At 41.6% G+C, this 17,512-nt stretch overlaps 2 protein-coding genes across 5 annotated transcripts in view; one reads left to right on the top strand and one right to left on the bottom strand.

Annotated features, from left to right (window-relative positions):
- The first annotated feature begins 159 nt into the window (after positions 1–159).
- On the top strand, positions 160–8,640 carry dnase2 (deoxyribonuclease II, lysosomal). Of its 2 annotated transcripts, none has more exons than XM_037073517.1 (7): positions 160–490; positions 2,120–2,217; positions 2,382–2,553; positions 3,206–3,308; positions 3,716–3,880; positions 6,487–6,705; positions 7,376–8,640. In XM_037073517.1, the coding sequence occupies exons 2-7, from the start codon at positions 2,120–2,122 to the stop codon at positions 7,744–7,746; spliced, it is 1,128 nt and encodes a 375-aa protein (XP_036929412.1). In that variant the 5' UTR covers positions 160–490; the 3' UTR covers positions 7,747–8,640. The 2 variants fall into 2 exon arrangements, with proteins under 2 accessions (XP_036929412.1, XP_036929413.1); XM_037073518.1 differs by lacking the exon at positions 160–490 and adding an exon at positions 1,777–1,921.
- Positions 8,641–8,737: 97 nt separating this feature from the next.
- The window catches only part of rgl2 (ral guanine nucleotide dissociation stimulator-like 2), a 34,479-nt gene continuing 25,704 nt past the window's right edge, over positions 8,738–17,512 (bottom strand). For all 3 annotated transcript variants that reach the window (XM_037073514.1, XM_037073515.1, XM_037073516.1), the window contains 9 exons: positions 15,552–15,611; positions 14,512–14,598; positions 14,361–14,393; positions 13,754–13,875; positions 13,578–13,646; positions 12,527–12,620; positions 12,136–12,360; positions 11,786–11,900; positions 8,738–11,067 (listed from right to left, as the gene is read on the bottom strand). In XM_037073514.1, coding sequence (XP_036929409.1) covers positions 10,886–11,067; positions 11,786–11,900; positions 12,136–12,360; positions 12,527–12,620; positions 13,578–13,646; positions 13,754–13,875; positions 14,361–14,393; positions 14,512–14,598; positions 15,552–15,611 — 987 coding nt within the window. In that variant the 3' untranslated portion in view covers positions 8,738–10,885. The remainder of the gene's footprint in view (positions 11,068–11,785; positions 11,901–12,135; positions 12,361–12,526; positions 12,621–13,577; positions 13,647–13,753; positions 13,876–14,360; positions 14,394–14,511; positions 14,599–15,551; positions 15,612–17,512) is intronic.

Raw genomic sequence — 17,512 nt, 5'->3', positions numbered from 1 at the left:
TTTATTTATTTATTTATTTATCCATTTAGCGGCGGCTGTTTTTTCTGTGAAGCCCCGCCCACCCGGTAACGTCACCGATCACTTGACAGAAACCTAGGACTTTTATAGAAGGATAAGGCGCGAGCCAGGAAGTAGAGGAGTGTGTCAAAAGAATTTCAACTCATCAATGTCGCGACGGTTTCGTAATATTTTTTTTTTGATAGATAATGTTTTGACATTTTACACACTTACATAAACAACTACTAAGTAGCGTTTTTAGTGACATTTAACAGTTTAAAGTGCGCCGTTAGAGGACCGTTGGCGGTTGGCGCGCTTTGTACGGCGTCACTGTCTCATCCCGCTGCTGTAGTCCCAGACCCAAACAAGGATGTAGGTGAAGATGAAACTTACTGGGAGCAGCACTGGGAACTAACCACAGCTTATATCCATGCTGAGGAGGAGGTGAGACACTTTTGAGGACATTGATGAGGAGGAAGACGCTCAGACAGAGGTGGGTACAAGTGGTAAAGTTAAACTTAGCTCGCGCTTTCACTGACTTTACCTCCCCTTCGTGTTTCTAACAGTTAGCAACAACTTGCTTTAGCCTCTGCTGTGATTTATTGTCACTGTCACTGTCAATCTTCAATATGTGTTTGTCTTTAATAGGGCGTTTTTTCTACCTGGAGCTGTAGGTTTTTAACTTAACACAAGATGTTTACGTTTCCTTCTGTTTGGCGAATGTTACAAGATGCTGCTCCTGAATCCAGAGTTTAACAGTGAAAGCACAAATACAGTTTGCTAATCCTTCATAGCCATTTAACATTTACTTTGTACACAGTTAAAACTGGACTAATGGTGGAGTGTAATTACTGCATTACTGTGCTGTACCTGAGTATGTACATGTTATGCTACACTCTACTCTTGATAAGTTGGGATTAAGCGTTAGTTTCACTTTGTTTTTTAATTCTGTGAAGTTTTATTTTGTGTTTTTGAATATTTTTTGTCCCCAAAATAATGTGATTATTTTTTTTCATTTGACTTTTATTGCATATCCATGTACCTGTATATACGCATCCATATCCCAATGTCCCTAACAAATTTTTGATGTCTGCTTCTTATCATTTCAGAAGGAAATGCTGTACTTTTTGCTCCTGTACATCTATTTAAGACGCTTTAGTTATTGTTGATTTTGCAGATGGAATGGGCACTGTGTAGTTTTGGAAAAGAAATTTAAACAAAAAAATGTTGCTGTTTACAATATTAATGAGTTAATTATACAAACTCAGAAATGCTTGTATCAAAAGTACAAGTAAAAGTGAATTAAACATATATTTACATGTGTGTCTATATCATGTACGATGGGTCGACTGATAACTGTGTTTGATAGTCAGCATTCTTAATGACATTATTAGTGTTTTTTAAGGTGTGATGCTTCGCTCTGATGCAGCATGCGGAAAGGGCAATATTTCCCTCCAACATGTAGTGAAGTGGAAGTATGAAATATTCAAGTAAAGTGCAAGTTCCTCAAAAGATTGTACTTTAGAACAGTAATTGAGGAAATATACTTATTTACATACCATCACTGCTCAGCAGTTTATGAAGTAAGTAAAAGTATCTCCGCCTTTTATAAGCTGCAACATTAATGTGATAATGATTAAAACAAAACAAGTTGATATATAGTTTTCTGGAACAAGTCATCTTCCTGCTGTACTCTTGTCTGTAAATTCAGATATGACGGCAAGAACAACCAGTTTCCTGGTTCATTTTGGGGATGTGTCTGTGTAGAGTTGTGTAAAGGTTAAGTTCAACTTCTCTACACATTACAGCACACACAGAAGCCTCAGTTCCTTATGCAGGTTTTTTAGAACAGGTTCACTTTTTCTTTGTCCGGAAACGATGCTCAGTCAAGACTTGCAGGTTCTCTGTCAACAGCACGGCTGATGTAAGGCTATTAGCTTCAACTGAATTTTACTGTATTTGCACAGGACAAGGACCGTGGACTCTCACTTATTTTTAAAATTGGATGGAATCACTGTGCAGCATATAATTCCCCTTTATCAATTATCTTTGTAGCTGTAAGTATTATATATATTTACGTACCTGTACAGATTAATTTAAGTCCTGACTCTTTTTTTCTCAGATGCTGCTGTACCTGTCCTTGCTGATCTTCTGTGTGCCACTAGGGGGCGACACCTCACCAATCAGCTGCTACAATGACAAAGGCGATGCAGTTGATTGGTAATTAACAAATAAAAATACACTCCATTTCTTCTAATCCCACTGAAGGCTAACTAGAAAATTTAAAACATAAACTTTAAATCAGTGCAGTATCAAGCTCTTCTAGTTGTACCGTTACAAACTGTCTCTCAGGTGGACTTACAGTCTCATTCTCCTTTTCTTAGGTTCTATGTGTACAAGCTGCCTGAAGAACATGGCAAAAAATCCCCCCAGCATGGTGAGATGTATCTGCTGCTGGAGAAAGGGAGTGAAGGATGGACCAGTGGGAAGGAGACAGTGAACGACACCACGGGAGCTTTGGGCAGGACAGTCGGACAGCTGTACTCACAAGGACAGGTCTGTTTCCATCAGGCGCCTTTTTTTATCTGTAACAAAGATGGAATAAATACCACTCAGGCTAAAAGGTGAAAATTCAGGTTTATTTTATTGAAATTATAGGTCCTTTTTCTAGAAAATCAATCAACAAGGATAGGGTCTGTTAATATTACACGTCTTTGAACCAGATTTTGCATTAATGTTGGTTAATTTACTTGAATTTTCATCATCCGCAACTTCACCAAACTATATTTTGCTCCAGCTGTATGATTAGTAAAGACTCACAGGTTTTTCTATGCATCAGCAGATGTTTTATATTTTTGCTTGCTTCTGCTTTTTTCGCTGCAGTCCTGTGACTTCTCATTTCAAAAACAGACATACCGAAAGCTGTGATAAGCTTTTGTGATAGAAGTGTTTCTGCTAACTTTGGCATTCGATCGGAGAAAGAAACCGAGAATGAGAAGTGAAATTCACTTGCTCATTTATACACAGTTGAGTTTTTTTTTCTGTTTACACTTTTTTTTCTTTTTTTTATGTTTGTGTACCTCAACCCATCACATCGATGTAATGCTCTTCTATTTTATATTCAGCTGGAGTGGGTTTTTTCGTGTGTGTGATACGAGCCGAAGTATGACCGTTTCTTATTTCACGTTAATCTATTCACTCTTCACAGAACACAGAGCTCGCGTACATCCTTTACAACGACCAGAGGCCGCCTGTGGACTTTGGTGACAGATGGGTTGACAACAGTGGGAGCAGAGGGGGGCACACGAAAGGTGAACGCTGGAGCAGTCGAGCTCCAATACCTGCGCAGACCAGAGAGGCTCCAAGAGATTAGACTTAAAACTCAGAATCACACATTGGACAACAGTGTGTGAACTATGCCAAAGCAAAAATGTCACTTAAATCAAGCTTATTATACAACGTTTACTGATGACTTGGACACTACGTCCATATGTTTGTATGGGGAAGTACATTTTTAAACATGTCATGCTAATCCAGTTCACATGCTACAGGTTTTGCAAACAGCAGCTAAAACAGAACGACTTAAATTCAGAGACTTGATTTTAAAACAACATACATACGGCCAGAAATGCTCAACTTATAGTATCCAAAGGTTGTGATTCATATTCATATTTTTATTCATTTTTTGCTGACATTTTTAAATATCTGTGCTCCTCAGGTGTCGTCCTGCTGGATAAAACTCAGGGCTTCTGGTTGGTCCACAGCACTCCTCACTTCCCGCCGGTAAGACAGGCAGGACAGTATTCTTACCCCAGCAGCGGTGTGAACAACGGACAGAACTTTATCTGCGTTACCTACCCGCTCGACCGCTTCCAGGACATCGGTAAGCCCTTTAGTGAAAAAGCACAGACAGAGTTCCTATGGTAAGATGGATGATGGTATTAGATTACAATAACAGGATAGCAAGATTCATACTCTGCCTTCTATCTGCTTTTATATAAGGAATAAATATGCTTTAATAAGGAGGTACATCCTTTTCACACATATCTTTTTATTGAGAAAGGTAATTTTTTTTTGCTCGATACATTAAAAACCTGTAGCTTTTAAAATGCTGTTACTTTGTAAACAAAGTCTGCAGGATAAGGAGTAAGACGGGGCTCATTTATTGAGCCTCTTAATTAAGTTTCTTCTAATTAAGGAAGTTCCTCAGTGGAGAAGCTCTTAAACCAAGAACAGAGAAATAATATTTTTAAGTATATTTCCTGCTAAGTTTCCTGCTACTGATTGCTGCGTTACTCTGCTTTAATAAGCAGTTTTATAAAAACAAGTCAATGAGGTTTTAAATGTAAATTAGAATTCTCCTGAAACCATAAATATTTTTCATTTTTTTTGATTTGCTCACAATAAAAGTTTAAAAGAGACTTCAGACATCTGACTTTGTCAAAATAATAAATCCTCATTCTTCTGGATGTTGAATCACGAGTTGTGTGGCCAGTGACGGCGTCCCACAGAAGCCGTCTCATCTTGAAAAGGAATTTCTCCCATCGTTATTGTGTTGTCGTCACCCAGCGCTTAATAATCCAGTCAGGTGTTGACACAACAACAATCCCCATCCAAGGTAATCAGCGTAAACAGGTGTCATCAGCGTGTCACCGCGCCGCCCGTGCAGTTACCTGGCAGACCCAGCAGTTGGCACAGTTGCTATGGCAGTGCCTGGGGTAATGTAATTAGATTGAGGTGTGTTTCCATAGAGATATCGGCCCTCACACTGCGGCATGCGTGTGCTCCATCAGATTCTTGCCTCTCCTGCTGGGATGTGGAGAAGTGTGACTGCGTCCGCCATGACGTGGACACGAGGTGCATAAATGTTTTGTCAAACAGCAGAAGGCGATCACAGCCTTGTCACGTTTCATTTTCCAGCGCCTTGCAGCATGAATTTGCACATTAATGAAGGGAAACTGTGGGGTGACACAGAGTTCACACAGACTTCCTGTGTCTTTCCTTCATGTGCCGACTAGAATGATGACAGAGATTTTGTCTTTCTTATGTTTTGGTTAGCTGTTTAAGTAATTTGATTAGCACAGCTACCTCTGTGTATAGAATGGAATTAGTGTTGAATCTAAGCCAGTTAAATGATGTAAAATGATGTAAAATGAACCCAAAACTATTTTTTATGGTCGACTAAAAGTCATTTATCAGGCAGCAAAAGTCTACAACCATGTTAGCATCTCTACAAGAATGTACTTTAGTTCAGTGGAGCTTTGAGCTACTTGCTAACATCAGCATGCCTCTATGCTCACAATGACAATGCTGATGTTTAGCAAATTTAATATTCACCATGTTCACCATCTTAGTTTAGCGTGTTAGCATACTAGCATGTAAAGATTAGCAGTAAACACTAAGAACAGCTGAGAGTTCTGGAAATGTTGTGTCATTAGCTAAAGAATGGGATAAACTGAAAATGAACAGATGAAAAGTCAGAGGCAGCAAATTTTATTGCAATTCATCCAATAATTCTCAAAACCAAAATCAACTCGAATGGTAGAGAGCATACCTCCGCCAAGGTCCAGCAGTCCCTCATAGATACCAGCCACCTAAATACATCAGCTCTGCATTATTCCCAGAGAAATGAGCTAAAATACCAAATGACTTCGCTGCCTCTCAAATGTGAAGATTTGCTGCTTCTCTTCTGATTTTTTAGTTTTGAAAATGAAATCCGTGGGAGTTTTGGACTGCAGTGCTGACAAAACAAACTGTTAGCAAGCTACCATGGATTGAAAATTCTGATGATCATTCCTCCCCACTAATTAATGTTTATAGACTAAATGATGAATCAATTAAGCTGAAAATAGTGGGGGCTGGTAAATCAATAATGAAGTGTAGTCTTCAGTTGCATCCCTAATGGAGCTCATGGAAAGACAGTAAGTGCTCTTAATGTGCTGAAGCTAGAATCAAAGTGTAAAGTGATGAATTGCATATTGATTTATTTATATGTATGATATAGATAGAAGTAAGGAACAACTTGCTTATATTGAGCCATCTTTTTTCTTTTAAGTTGTTGACATTTTTGAAGAATTTCTGTGAACTCTTTCCCCAGATAACTCGCTAAATTTAGAAAACGTAACATTTAGATTTTTGCACAGGGAGCGATCTTTTGCAAGAGGGGCGGAAAAGGACATTTTCTCAACATCACTGCACTCAGCTAGAGCGATTCTGAGAAATGCTGGAAATTACCACCTCAAGCAGAAGCAGATAAATGTGTACATGTTTTTATTTTTCCTCATTGCAGTAAACAGTAAGGTCCTTCCACCGTACAGTATGTGTGGCTGTACTATCTGTCTATCATCTGTTGCTGCGCACGGTTGCTGCAGTGCCTCTGCACCAATACCGCCGAGACAGTGCTATTTATTTTCTGTGCTCAACAAACAGAGTGATCCTGAAGTGCCGTTAGCAGCGTTTGCCTTAAATCTAATTTGTTTTGCACCACAGGAGAGCAGCTTCAGATCAATCAGCCTAATGTGTACGACTGTGACGTCCCCGAGTCCTTGGCGTCCCTGGTGCCCGCGCTGGCTGCCGTCTGCAAGAAGAAACAGCTTTCAGGTCACATCTTTCCACAGACGAAACCTGTGTCCAATCGCAGCATGACGCTGACCTCAAAGGGTGGCACGGACTTCATCAGCTTTGCCAAAGGAGCCTCTTTTCACAACGGTACGACTTTGAAGAAATAAATGTAGTTTCTAGTCTGCTCTGGCCTCAGGTATGCAGGTATGAATGGGCCAGTGTGAGCATGTTCTTATTTGTGATATTATTACTCCACCCTTGGGGGAAAGTTCACCCCAAAATCCAAATGACATATTTTTCCTCTTGCCTGAAGTGCTGTTTTAGTTGTTTTGGTGCAAGCTACCAAGTTTTGGAGATATCAGGGGTAGAGATGTCTGCCTGCTGTGGAATATAATGGAACTGGACGGCACACATCACATCACGTAGTTGTGGACTGAGAGGTTCGTGCTCATGACTCCACTGAGCTTCAGTGTTTGGTCGCTAGCTTCTTGATGCAGCAACCCTCTGCACAGTGACACAGAAAGACAGAAGTTCCTGTATGAAACTGCTCACAACGAGGTCTGTAGATTATTTTGAGTAACCAGATGCTGTTAACCTTTTCAGAGAGTTTCAGAGTGCAACTTTGTTCTTTTATGTTTATAGAGAAAACAGACGTCTCTACAGCCGACATCTCAGCAACTCACGCCAACAAACCAGATGATTAAATGGTGCTTTAAGAGGAGAAATATGTTTTTATTTTGGGGTGAACTGTCCCTTTAACACAACATTTAAACTAAAGAAATATGTTTCTATCCATCCATCCTCTCTGCCTCATCAGACCTGTACCACTCCTGGGTGGCCCCCACCCTCCAGTCAGACCTGCTGGTCCAGTTCTGGATTCGCTCCAGGGGCATCCTCCCCTCCAACTGCTCGCAGGGCTGGAAGGTCCTGGACATCACGCTCATCAACCCGGGGCAGACGTTCACCTTCAAGGCTTCTCAGGACCACTCCAAGTGGGCCGTCAGCACCCAGGCGTCCAGCTCCGGGGACGGAGGAGGCTGGGTGTGCGTGGGAGACATAAACCGGAACGAGGCGGAGGAGAAGCGAGGCGGTGGCACGGTGTGTCTGCATGACCCGGTGGTGTGGAAGGCTTACAGGACAGCAGCTCTGCAGTGTGAGGCTTGTGGAGGAGGAACCATCCAGTGTTGATAAACCCGCCGGAGTCAGATTTGTCTGCTGGGCATGTTGGTTTTTAAGTGAAATGTTTGGTACAATGGGTGTATCTGTTTCAATGTGGTTGTACAATTTATACATTATGCATTTTTGTGATAGTTCTAAGAGCACAGGTGAAAAGAGTCAATAAAGAAATATCTGAAGTGAAATGGTCAAATCCAACTTTGGCAGAATATCGTGCATTAATGTAGGACCCCCATCACTCACAGCACGAATCAGATTGATAAAATATGTTGTGGGGGCCTCTGAGGCACAAAAAAAGCCATTTTACTTGTTCAGAATGATCATTAGTCGTAGTTATCGAGGGCTGTTACATCCTCCTCTTCAAACTTAATGCACTCAGAACAATGCTGGAGGAGTAGAAGTAGTCAAATCTGACAGGAATCAGAGGGCTTTGAGAGAAATACGGTGTTCATTTCGAAAAACACTAAAGCCTCAAAGTGCCACTGTTAATGAAATCGTTTGTTCAAGTGTCTTTGTGACCACCGGGTACTGTTCTAACTGAGACTGAGACGAGGTGGCAGGTTATGTAAGTGCTGCCTCGCTTTGTTGAGCTTCTGTTTAAATCAATATGGCTGGTTTGTGGGTGCGTTCTCAGGGAGTGTGTTCAGCTTTGCCGGTTCAAAAATGTAAGAAAAATGGATTTGATGGAATTTTAAATCTGTGAGCATAAATTGCACTGTTTTAACATTCAGACACTGACGGCATTTAGGTGAGAGGAATACTTTGTGTGTCAGGACTGTGTGTGGTATTAACTAACCTCATCATTGTATCACATTCCCACATATATTCATAGATTTTTTACCTTGATTTTGCTTGAAGAAAAAAGATGCTGGCTGTCTTGAATCTTAATAAAAAGACTAAAACAGGTGTGATTTTGTCAGTGACGTATATTTTTTCAAAAATATATTTGACATCTGACGTTGACACTTGGAGACTGCTTTAGTCTATTAAAGGATGCGCAGCATGAAAATATATGTCTGTATTGAACTCAGAGTATGTTACAGCACATCAATCCAGAGCGATGACGTCATATAAAAGTAAATTTATTACCACAAAAATAGGACATCCTGTATGTAGTGCATAAATAGCTTTGATGTGAAACGACACGGCACCAGAGGTGACGGCGCCGCCTCTGTGTGCATTGTATACATTCTAATGCAAACATGGGAGAGATGAGCATCCTGTGGAGAAAGGCACTAAAACAATCGGTAACACAGCACAACGTTAGCACACATCGTCTGAAGAAATCCTCTCCCTGGTCCCGTTTGGACTCGTGCCTCAGCCGACCGGCCTCACCGGCACTGAGCAGGAAAACAACCAGAGGTCACAAGAGTTCGTCAAAGTCCAGAAGCTTTGTTTTTTTTTTTTTTTTAAAAACCTACGCTTAAGTCAACATGTTAATTCATAACATGAAATCAGCGCTGAGGCCTGGTTCTGTCGGTAAACAGCAGCAAAGATGTGTCCGGCTGAGCTGTGTAGCGTACGCTCTGTTTCCTTTAACCCAACAGTGGTGGTGTATTGTTGTGGCTCTGCTCTCCCTCATGGTTTTGGTTCTACTGTGATAAACTGAAGCAAAGCCACCAGCCTTGAAAGTGCTGCGAGGTGTTTTTAAAGCTGCAATAATCCATTTTTTTGTCCACCAGGGGGCGCAACAACTTAAAGTTGTTACGGCTAACGCGTTAGCACCGAGCTGCCTACAAACAGCTTGAGAATACTTATTCATCTGGGGTTGAATTTTTGTCCAATTGACAAAATAAGTGCATATTAATATCTTTCAAGGTCTTGTTTGGTTTAGAAGCTCCTGAGAACAATATCTGGCTCTGCAGCTGGATGATTGAATTTTTAGATTAGCTAGTTGCTAATTTCCAGAAACATATATCTAGATATATAAATATGGGATCTGCAGCCAAGGGACAAGATTTTGTTATCAGAAGTGTTCTGCTTCTGTTTATAGTCCAAGCATTAGACCGTGAAGTCCATTTTTAAGACCCAGATACCCCAGAAAAAGCTCATTCTCACTCTCTTGAGTTTAGTCAGTCCAAGCAGCCTCTTTCGCAATATGAATAGTCATCGAGTCCACTGCCATTATCCAAAAATATTGATTAATGCAGCTTTAAGTTCATGTTGAAATGATTCTGTGATTGAGTGAAAGCTGAAATAATGATTCTTACTGTCTGTAGATGCATGTCGGCCTGTTTAAAGTGGAGATCCTGCAGGTACATGATGCATATTTTCCTCGACGAATCAGCTACTGGACAGTTCAGACAGGAGGAAGTTAAGCTCCTCACCAGTGTAAACACAATGTTGACATCATACAGACGTACAAAATATATAAATATATACAAAACATATATTCGTCTCCAGTGTTTTTGCTACAATGATGCACTTGCGTTTTATCTTTTGGTCTTCCTCGTGTGTGCTTTTTGTTTTTTTCTTTCCCCACACAGCCCGATCTGACAGGCTCTGTGCGATGAGATTGCATTTTGTTTCTTGTGTCCTAAAATCCTTCATCCTCGCATCTCAGGAGGTCACAGAAGTTCTGAACAATCAAATCTTTTTTCTTTTTTTTTTTACATTTAGAGACATCACTCACAACTGAGGCACACAGCAACAACAACAGCAACAACAAGGGATTTCCTACATTTCTATAGGCAAATTAAAACATCTTATTCATGGAGTCGGGATGGAAAAAAGGAAAAATGCATCAAGTGCTACCTGACTGGGACTCGAGAGCCAGCACCAAGAGCAGTCAGTTAAACGCTTCCGTTGCTCTTCTGTTTAGGTGTGAAGTAGAAATGCATACTGTTTGGAGAGAGAAACTGCAGCAGACGGCTCTGGCGAACACAGCAGGGCGGCTGGAGGTTTGAAATGTTTGACAGAACCTGCTCTGGAGCCGCTGATAAAAATAGAAAGAAGAGGACTTGGTCTTGGTGTTTTTTGGTAGAGCAAGCGTCGCAGGAGCACGAAACAAAAGGCATATGTCGAGTTTTGTTTTTGCACAGAGAAGGCCACATTCACTGTTTGTGAGAGCTCGGCCCCCCCGCGGTCACGTCGGGGCGATGAGGAGAATCTGTCGCTGTGGTACGAAGACGAGGGAAAAAAAAATCTGGTGTCAAAACAGAGTCCTGACCAGTCTCCTCCCCTTGGCCTTGATTCGAGGAAAAGTGGCGCTCGTCTCTGTGTTGATTGGCTGTGAGCCCAGAGGAGTGTTCCCGCCTTTCCTTCTCAACAGGAAGTCAACGCTGGATGACGTCATGGCATAGAAGACGTTTCCTGTAGCGGGGATGATCAGCTCTGCGTTAAGGGAAGAAAAGAGAAGAACAAATAAGCAGAATTCAATAAGGCTTCTCTGAAGACGCTGCACTGATGATGTCGTGACTGGAAAGCTGACAATCCACGACACGCCTTGGTGGCAATAACATGAACCGCAACGCCACCGATCACACCCAGACGAGGGATGCGTTTAATCATATTCTAAGACTAAATGTTCTCAATTTATATGTATTTGTCGTGGTCCTTGGTTTTAGTGGTTTACAGCGATATAAAACAGAGAAAAGCGGCGCATCATCCTATGAAATTGTCACATTTGAGCAGCTGTAACAGGCAAATGTTTGGTATTTTTGCATGAAAAAAAAGATGCAGAGATGGTGAATAATTTGTTCAATTTGTTGAGTCTGTTGAACCCCAAATCAGCTAGTTTGCTACTGGCTGCAGATTTTGTATATATATATATATATATAGAGGGAGAGACTGTTGAGAAACTGTTCTACAACCGCAAGCCACAGTTATTGTTGGCACCGCTGTCACGAAAACAATGGTTTCCGTATTCCTCAGAGCAGCAGCCGCCAACAGCACAGAAAGAAACACAAGTTTATTGCTCAATTTCGTCAGTAATGGAGACGTGAAAGCAGATCGAAACGGTGCCAAGCTGCCAAATCTCAGCTTTGTCTTTGTAGGGATACACCACACACACCACATGTCCACTTTGTGTTGCAGGCAGACTCATCTTTACCTTTTCCTTCAGGCAGGAGTTGGATCAGCTCATATCTGGATGCCTGCTTGGGGTCCTGATTGTGCTTTTCTAAGGCGGAGCTGATCACAGTGGGGGTCTTGTCATTGCTCGTAACCTGAGGGGAGAGAGGAGTGTAACAATGACACTAAGACAGCTTGATTTGCACTAATGATATCCTGGGCCCATTGTTTCCTGAAGATCTGATTCTGATGACTATCATTACGGGATCTTTTTCGCAGATAAGAGGAAAAGGCTGTAAGTGCAGCATGCCGGGGATAATTTCAGTCAGAGCATTTTGTATAATCTCTCTGCCGCCTGAAATTAGATTTTAAATTGTTTTGAGTTCGTACCAGTATGCTTCGGTACAGGTTTCCATCCTGCAGGTCCATCCGTATCCTGATGATTCGCATGTCGGGCCCCGAGCCCGGGATGTTATTGGGGGGGTTGTTGCCGCAGGAGGCTGATCGGCGGTGTGATTTTGTGGGCGTGGATGGAGTCAGTGTGGCGGGGGTGGAGTCGCTGGATGGAGGAGTCGTGTCGACATCCAGACAGGACACAGACGGAGATCTCATATGCTGCGACAGAAAAGAAAACAATCAGCGCTGATTAAAATCAACCACGCCGTTATAACCCTTGTTAGCAGATCTAAACAAAAGTAAAACGAGCATCATTCTTGCATACAGTATCTGTGAATCATAGAAATTCACAGCTGGCCTTTAGGTTTAAGTTGTAATATATTACCTTTGTGAGTTTTGACAGCAGATTATTGACAGGAGAGGGGAAGTCGAAGAGGCTGTCACTGTCACCAGCCAGGCTGGTCCGGGAGGTACTCAGGCTGTCAACACATGTATAAACACAAATTAGGGTTGACACTAATGATTGTTTTCAGCATCTATTTATAATCATATCAACAAAATGTCAAGAGAATTGTGAAAAATGCACCAAGACCAAGGTGATGCCTTTGAGCTGCTTGTTTTGTGTGGCCCAAAATCTGAAAACGGACATTTAAGAAAGTTGGAACGAGGCTTTTGTTTTAATGCTAACCAGTTATTTTGTCTTGAGCACTAAAATCATTAAATAATTGTGACTGAGGTTGAGATATGCTGACAGTGTCTTCAATATAAAAAAGAATCAAAAACTCAAGTCGAGGAAATTCAATTTGTGTCGAGCTGAAAATCCAAAATTTGCCCTAATGCAACTCTGCTGCATCTTTTATTTTAGACTCTTCCTGCCTGGCAAACGTCCACATCTGTCAATGCTGCTTTGAAACACAGGCTCTTTGTTATCAAGGACATTTTTCATGAGATTTTACACACAAGTGCTCATTGTGACGAGAAGTGTTGTAGAAAGAGCAAAGAGCAAAAGTGGAGGTCAAGTACATGAATAACATTGAGTAAAAGTGTTAAAGTATCTGATATTAAATACGCTAACGTATAAAAATTACAAGTAAAAGTTATTTGAACACTGATGTATTTATATATCGTGTGGTCACATAATTATTGGCCGGGACGATTAACAGATCTGATATTCAGCTTTTTATTGTTTGCTACTTTGGCTCTGATGCAGCAAGTAATCTGCAAAGCAAATAGTATCTAAAGTTCTCACTTAGTGGAGTAGAAAGTACAATATTTGCCTCCAAAATGTACGGAGTGGAGTGGAAGCATGGAAAACACCAATAAAGTCAAGTAAAGGTACCCTCAAAACTGTACGTGTGTGTGTGTGTGTGTGTGTGCGTGTGTGTGTGTGTGTGTGTGTGTGTGTGTGCGTGTGTGTGTGTGTGGCAGGGCATTACTCTGGGCACTGGGTGATGATGACAGTCGGAGTAAGGCCAGGCGCTTCGATCTCACTGGACAGTCTGTAGCTGAAATCAGACATCAGCAGTTCTTTAAATCAAACCACACAGTTTATCTGAAGAGCAACAAACACGTTCGTTCATGTATTTCATGTATATCGTATCGGCGTACGTACCTCTCCTCCTCTGTGAGCGTGGGCACACTCTGATACCACTGTGTGAAGGCCTCGTCAGCGGTGAAAACACAGTTTTTGCAGGAAGACTGCAGGAGCCGGATTTGAGCTAAAACCTCAAATTCCTGTTAACAAAGAGACATATCACCACAGAGTTTCATCATAATAAAAAAAAGCACCCATGCTGGCTGATCTAGTATTACTGTGCCAGCTCTTTTTTTTTTTTCTCCCCCTCATCTTGCACCTCACAGCGCCCTCCACTTAATCATTCCCTCCCTCAGATAATACGTTACCTCTGCTCGCTCTAATATTCTCTTATCCCCCCAAAATTATCCCACGTCTCTCTCTCCTCTTTTTATAGCTCCTACTTTGTTCAGTTTCTTCTCTCGAACAGGATTTTTTTTTTTCGGCACCTTACTACTTTTTTTTTTTTGTAAAGTCAGCGCTGCAGAAAAAAAACAGGCGAGCTCAGTCCACCGCTGCTTTTTGTTCAAGCCGCTCGGGATCAGAACTTCGCCTAAAAGTAGGCGTTTTTTTAAAAAAAACAACAAAAAACAGACTGAACTTTTAACCTTCCATCGCTCGCGCTGATGCACATTGCGACACTCACCCTTCTCCTTTTGTCGAAGTTGATGTAGCCGTTCTGCAAAAGGGAGTGACAGGATGTGTGTGTTCAGTTCAGTTTGATAATTGTAAAACACTGAGCAACTTCCAGGTGGTTGCAACCGGCTTTCCCCTTGATAGAGATGAGAGTCACTTACATCCAGCCTGTCTTTGACCGCCGTGTCCAGCATGGTGAGGTCTGTGAGGAAGATTCCCAGGTAGGGCACGGTGCCCTGGGCGTTGGACTGTGCAACACAAAGAGGAAAAAAAAGTGTTTCATCCGTTCCCCCAGAGGTTTCCATTCAGAGCCCACACAGCGAGGGATTTCAGAGCAGCCGCCTGCAGCTATTTTTCAAACGGTGGTGATGGCTCAGGATTCATCACACACACACACACACACACACACACACACACACACACACACGAGACAGACCCTCTGTTCCAATTCGCCGCTGCGTGCCGGTCGATCCCCCTTACAACCTTCCATCAAACCGCTGAAACACCCCCTGCTTAGCAAAAGTGGCATCCGTGTCAACGTTTGAATGCAGCGTTCTGCGGGGGAACAGTGTTTTCAAGTGCTTTTATTCTGAAATCCATTATCAAACTGTCAAACATGGAGCTTATTATCTATTACACTCGAGCGCCTCTTACTAATAGACCTAAAGATACATTAAATATTCAGGGCACCAAACACGCAGCGATGAAATAAGATTAATAAGCCCCTAAAAAGTGACGATCCAGATCACAGATCACTATTCTAAAGATATTATGTCCCCTAACTTTTTACAATACTAATGACACTTTTGCAGCATCTTACATCATTCTGAAATTTTTCCAAGGTCTACCATAAAGGCCCATGGGGATGTTCAACCCCTCAGGCTAAAATGATTGTCATGCACACCAGACATGGGCTGTAAAGTTGGTAAAAGTTGCTCTTTTTTTTTTTGAGTTTGTTTTAAAGTTTCTCCTCCATGACTGAAACTATCTGAAATGTCTCAGTGACCCCGAATGATTTGACCCCCCCAGGTGACAATAATTAGCAAATCGTGAACTCTGCATGTGAACTTGGACTGTACTGTCTTTGGTTTTCACTGGAGCTCATCTCATTTCTAAATGTTCAACCCAACGACCTTCCACAATAAAAGCCTGCCTCGCTAAGAGCTCCATCGCTGCTCGTCTTTATCGCCACTCAACTTACCCTGTTAACGTGTTTGTTGTTGAGCCTGTTGTCGAGGTTGGCGAACTTGGATGTTCCCTCCTGAAAGACAAGAAGCAGGAAAATTCTCAGGTTCAGGTTAAATTTTTTTGAATAATTGAGTAATAATCAATTTAGTACGCTGTTCTGCAGCTTTCAGTCACATCACATGATCCTCAACAGCAGACTGAGACTTTAAATCTCCACTTGACTTGGTTAGGTACAGGAAACGGTTACGTACATTATTATGTAAGTACCAGTGAATAACAGACAAGAGAAGATGTTGGAGTAGATGAGAAGGTTAACTTCAGGACTTTCCACCCACATATTTTGGGCCAAAATATGATTTCTTTCTCTTTTCCTACATTCGTAAATATCCAGCAATTGTCAGAGAAAATGGAAATACAAATCTCTGGTGAGTGAACTCAATTTCCTTCCTTCTCATAGTAAACTCAGTTAGAGTTACCATGAAATCAATAGCTCCTTTTAAGCCACAATGGCTGAGAAGTCGTTAAAGTATTAAAGTAAAAACTGAATTAATATCTGTGATTCTATGATAACTTGGCAAAAGCCACTGGATCATGTATCATGATCGACTCTTTCATCAATGAAAAGGTTATTTTTTTTCTGCCACAATATATAAATGCTTGTATATAATATATCTGCTAGCATGTGTACTGGGTTTAAACCTACAATAAAACATTTGTACGGCCACTTCAGGGCAGTTAAACACTACAAATGATCACTTTTTTCTAGATTTCATTGCTAACGTGTCTGCAAACCGGCAGCTGATTACACATCCAGCAGATGAAATCAAGTTTACCATTCGGAGTCGTGTTTCTGGACACCAAGTGAACGTAAATCTAATATTCATGATCTTATAGCATCTCTGGTCTTTTTTCAGACTCCAGAGGGAAACATCTGGCTCCACTGTGTTCATGACATGTGGTGCTCGGCTCACAGCACAGAGTGGATATCAGAAGGGTTCTCTGGCTGAAAACAGTCACAAAATATTCAGAATGATTTTTCAAATATGACATTTCATACGAATTACCATAAATGTCCAAGCTTGCTAGATGAAACTGGGTCCTGTCACGACAAATGACGTGGCTGTTTGTTAATTTGTGTGACATTTATAAGCTGACTCATCCGTCACAACAACTCCACATCAGCCTTTTATTAATTATGCTATTTAATTGTCGTTGTATATAAGTGTTATAAGTGTTGTTAGATGCTTCAGTGACAATGGTGTGAATAATTTCTCCCCCCAAAAGTTTTAGTAAGTCGTCTCTTTGTCTGAATCATTCATCTTACGCTCTTTCTGCCAGTCGCAGTCATTTTTAGACAAGCCGGGAGATCAAGAGAAGCAAGTAACTGCTGGAAAAGAAATCAAAGGGCAACAGAAGACGATGGTGTTTTTGTGGAATCAAAGCTCGAAGTGAAGCTCTTCAGAAATGAAAGCAAATGTTTGGATGAATTCCTTTGGGGGTATCGCGGGTAAAATCGCAGCTAATGCAAAAGGTACTGATGCCTGCACCGCGCCACAACAGCCAATCACAACGCAGCTAATCCTGCCAACTTCCCCAACTCTCCGACATAGTGCAAACTAAATATAATGTACGTCTTCAGATGGGTGTCTCACTGAAGTGGAAGTGTTGACAGAATAAGGGCAGGTCTTCTCAACCAGATTAGACTGGTTTCTGCTCTTTAAAGCTGTCGTAAATCTCTAACACTGCATGTTGTTTGCGGCAGCTGAAGATGAGCCTCGACTTCAGTCTGTCTAATTTAACAAATGTGGTCCAGAAGAGGAGCTTTTACAAGACGTATCACGAGATGCTCAGCCACTGAAGAGGAGTCACATGGCCTGTCAGAGCTGCAGTTCACAGACGTCTCTGTGTGCTTGTGTGTCGTCTTTAGCTCCTCACCACTTCAGCCAGTAATGAAATATATTGACGACTGCGGGG

The sequence above is a fragment of the Acanthopagrus latus genome, chromosome 17 (genome assembly GCF_904848185.1).
Source record: "Acanthopagrus latus isolate v.2019 chromosome 17, fAcaLat1.1, whole genome shotgun sequence".
Lineage (NCBI taxonomy): Eukaryota > Metazoa > Chordata > Actinopteri > Spariformes > Sparidae > Acanthopagrus > Acanthopagrus latus.
This window is presented reverse-complemented; position numbering and strand designations above follow the sequence as displayed.